At 28.0% G+C, this 3,430-nt stretch overlaps 1 protein-coding gene across 1 annotated transcript; it reads right to left on the minus strand.

Annotated features, from left to right (window-relative positions):
* Positions 1-2,100: 2,100 nt before the first annotated feature.
* Positions 2,101-3,121, minus strand: LOC123292663. Its single transcript, XM_044873376.1, has one exon. The coding sequence runs from the start codon at positions 3,119-3,121 to the stop codon at positions 2,210-2,212; it is 912 nt and encodes a 303-aa protein (XP_044729311.1). The 3' UTR covers positions 2,101-2,209.
* Positions 3,122-3,430: the final 309 nt, after the last annotated feature.

Consider the following 3,430-nt stretch of genomic DNA (forward strand, 5'->3'; position numbering starts at 1 on the left):
AGTTTGTTTTCAACGCTTGAAATATAGAATTTAATTAAATGAAATTTTTACGACTTTTTTTAAAAATTTAAATAATTTTAATCCTGAATAGAAAATAATATTAGTTATAAATTAACCATAGTTATAAAATACTATTTATAAAAAACTAAAAAGCAATAATTTAATACCTATTATAAATAAATTTTTTGAAATAATACTGTACATATACAATTGATAATACCAGATTACAAAATGTATCTACCCTTAAAATTCCATGTGAAAAATAGCGCAAGAATATTGTTACGCAAGAGATATTAATAATTATTTTGCAATCGAGTATATAAAAATTTTAAAAACGACTCGCTTTTTTCTCTTACTCTGGCACAAATATGTACAAAAATAATTAACTATTCCATTTGCAAAAAAGTGTTTATCTTTACATTTAAAAATATAACGTATCTGCAGGAATATTTGAGAATGAACTTAGTTAATATAGTTATAAACACAAAACTAAATTTAGTAAAATTTGGCGCTGTTTTTCTAAAATATAACATAACAATTAAAAACTGTAGTAATTTAACGAAATTGTAATATTCATGAAAAAATATCTTTGTATCTGTAAATCGTTATTTTTGTGCTAAGTTAACTTCTTTTATTTAAAAGTTCTTTTTTCATTATCAAACAGAGTTTTATAGAATCTGGAAAGTCCTTTAAAAAGGGCCAATATAAACAACATTTTTTATTTAAGCTCAAGCATGAATTTCCAACTTTTTGTAGATCTATGTTATAAAAAATATCTTACACTATCTGATCTCAGCCCTTACATTTTAGTCTTTATCAAACTTCTCTCTGTATTTCTATAAATAAGGAATTTAGCAAAATATGTAAGGGGCAGTCATTTTATTATTCTTTATGGCAAAATTTGCTATAAACAAAAGAACAGTTTCCAAGATATTTATGAAAAAACAAGAAAGCTTTGAAGGTGGCTAAATATGTTTGATTAACAGACAAATTTGTAATTTTAAAAAGATCTAAAAAGATTAGAAGAAATTTCCGCTGCGGAGTTTCAGTCCGTACATACATATCTATAAAAATTAAGATTATAAGAATAATATATTAATCGACAGAACGTGAACATTTACACCAGATATTGCCGTCATTCAGAGCTTTAACTCACTTTCAGAGTTTATAAAACCTGGTACATTTTGGAAGAATGTATGTTGTTAATATAGAAAAACAATCAGAAAGCCCAAGTAGTTTCCGGCATTTATGTTTTGTGAGTTACAGAGTGAATATAAATCACTAACAAAATAAAAGAATAAAGTCTTTGTGAAATTTAAAAAAAATGTCTCAAATAGTATTTTGTTATAATAGAATGAACTTTCAGGATTCATCGCCAAAATTCTAAAAATAATAATCGTGTTGATTTTTAAAAGTGGCTGTTTAGTGTTTATATATAAAGATACAGAGAATTTTGTCTTCGACAAATTTCTAAAAAAACATTTCATCGATATATGAGGTAGGAAAACTTATTATTTGCAAATGGAATGAGTCATTAATTAAAATATTCAATAGATACAGAAAATAAAGGGGAAATAACTTATAACTTTGAGATATCGATGAAAACTTGATTTTTCCATCTGTTTGCCCTTTCATGATAAAACTTAATATAATGTGTAAAAATTATACAAAATATGTACAAAAATTCATTATTTAATGCACAAACGAGAAAAATTATCGCTCCATAATTTGCAATGTTCACAAAGCTTATAAATAACTTCTAGAACCAAATTCAAAAAACCGCATTATGATCATCCATCTTACTTTAGAAATTTTCGCGGTAAAATGATAAATTCCTTCGTCTATCAATGATATCGGCATAATGAATTAAAATAGACAAATTTTAATGGAACCTTATTTTTAAATGAGATTTTAACAAGCCAAAGGATTTTTGTAACTGTACCTAAAAGTACCTAGGTACAGTGTTTTTTCATGACAGAGCAAAACTTTACACTATTAAAACCTAAATCTAAACCTTTTTTAATTTTTAAATATATACCTACAAATCTTGATTTTTGAATAATGTAGCAACGAAAAGTTGCACGATTCACGCACAAAAGCATTCAATCAAATATTTAAGCACGCACTCGGCAATCCGAAAAGTTTGAATTACAGGCACTGGTATTTGTATATGGAATGAAAGTTATTAAGAACAAGAACAAATAGAAGTTTAATGTGAACTCCAATCACCTTCCATTCGCCACCTAGTGAATGCATAACTTAATTTTTCATGAGCCATATAACTACAAGCATTACCTAAAATATCAGTTTCATTAGTTCCACCGCCATTTTGTTCGTTAACACCATTTGATGATGATAAAATATGATATAAAAAATCAATATATCGCGCAGCTAATTTTAATGTTTGTATTTTCGATAATTTATCAGATGGTAAAGTCGGTATAATTTTCCGTAAACTTGCAAAAGCTTCATTTAAACTTTGTGTACGTTGTCGTTCACGCACATTTGCAATAACACGTTGCGTTTGTAAATCTTCAAAGGTTTGTGGTGATTTTCGACGTGATTTCGTACCACGCGCTGTTGTTGTCGTACACGACGAAGTTGAACTATCTTCGTCTGACTCGAATGAAATATTTTTTCGTTTACGTCCACCAGGACCACCTGGTTTTTGTGACGTTTTCTGTATGTTATTATTGCATACAATTTCATTTGTATCCATTTGTACGTATTCCTGTTTTATGTACCTTGGTGATGATTCCTCATGATCGTATTGTTGATGAATCACGGGTTGTGGGTTTGATAATTGATAATTTGGATCGATATCATCATATTGATAATTTAATTTATAATTATTTTGAAAGTATTTTAAGTCGTTATATTGATGATCGGTTTCCCCGTTAAAGTCATTTTGTATGTGATGATAATTTTCTGATTCATATTTACCCGGTATGTAAATGAGTTTGTTCGGACCACCACCAGAATTACTTAAATCCATTAATTGTCCCGCTGGAGAATGTGGATAATCCATTGTTTGTTGTGAGTCCGTTGGCGATAGCTCTTCAGGATTTGATAAATATTGTGGAGAATCTGAATCACTATTGGGTAATATATACGTTGACATTTTCTTCATGAAAATTCACTAACAAAACAAGAAACACGAAATAAAACACAAGAAAATTGGATAAGAATATCACTCATACATATAAGAAATCACTAAATTGATGCGTTGATGAAACTCATCGTCTACTGAAAATATTTTCCGCTAAAAATCTTTGAAATCTTCTCAAAAAGATAGAGATAATTTTAAAGAGATGCATATAATATATCCCCACTTTTTTTCCTGTAATATATGGATGAGTCTTAATAATGTCTGTCTTTCGGTGTCTTTATACATTTGTATGTGTGTCTATATATCCCTACTTATTTAATT

This window comes from Chrysoperla carnea, chromosome 2 (assembly GCF_905475395.1).
Source record: "Chrysoperla carnea chromosome 2, inChrCarn1.1, whole genome shotgun sequence".
NCBI classification, from domain to species: domain Eukaryota; kingdom Metazoa; phylum Arthropoda; class Insecta; order Neuroptera; family Chrysopidae; genus Chrysoperla; species Chrysoperla carnea.

Bases quoted from the DNA above. Each gene is read 5' to 3' on its own strand.
- LOC123292663 (XM_044873376.1), bottom strand. From the start codon at position 3,121: ATGTCAACGTATATATTACCCAATAGTGATTCAGATTCTCCACAATAT.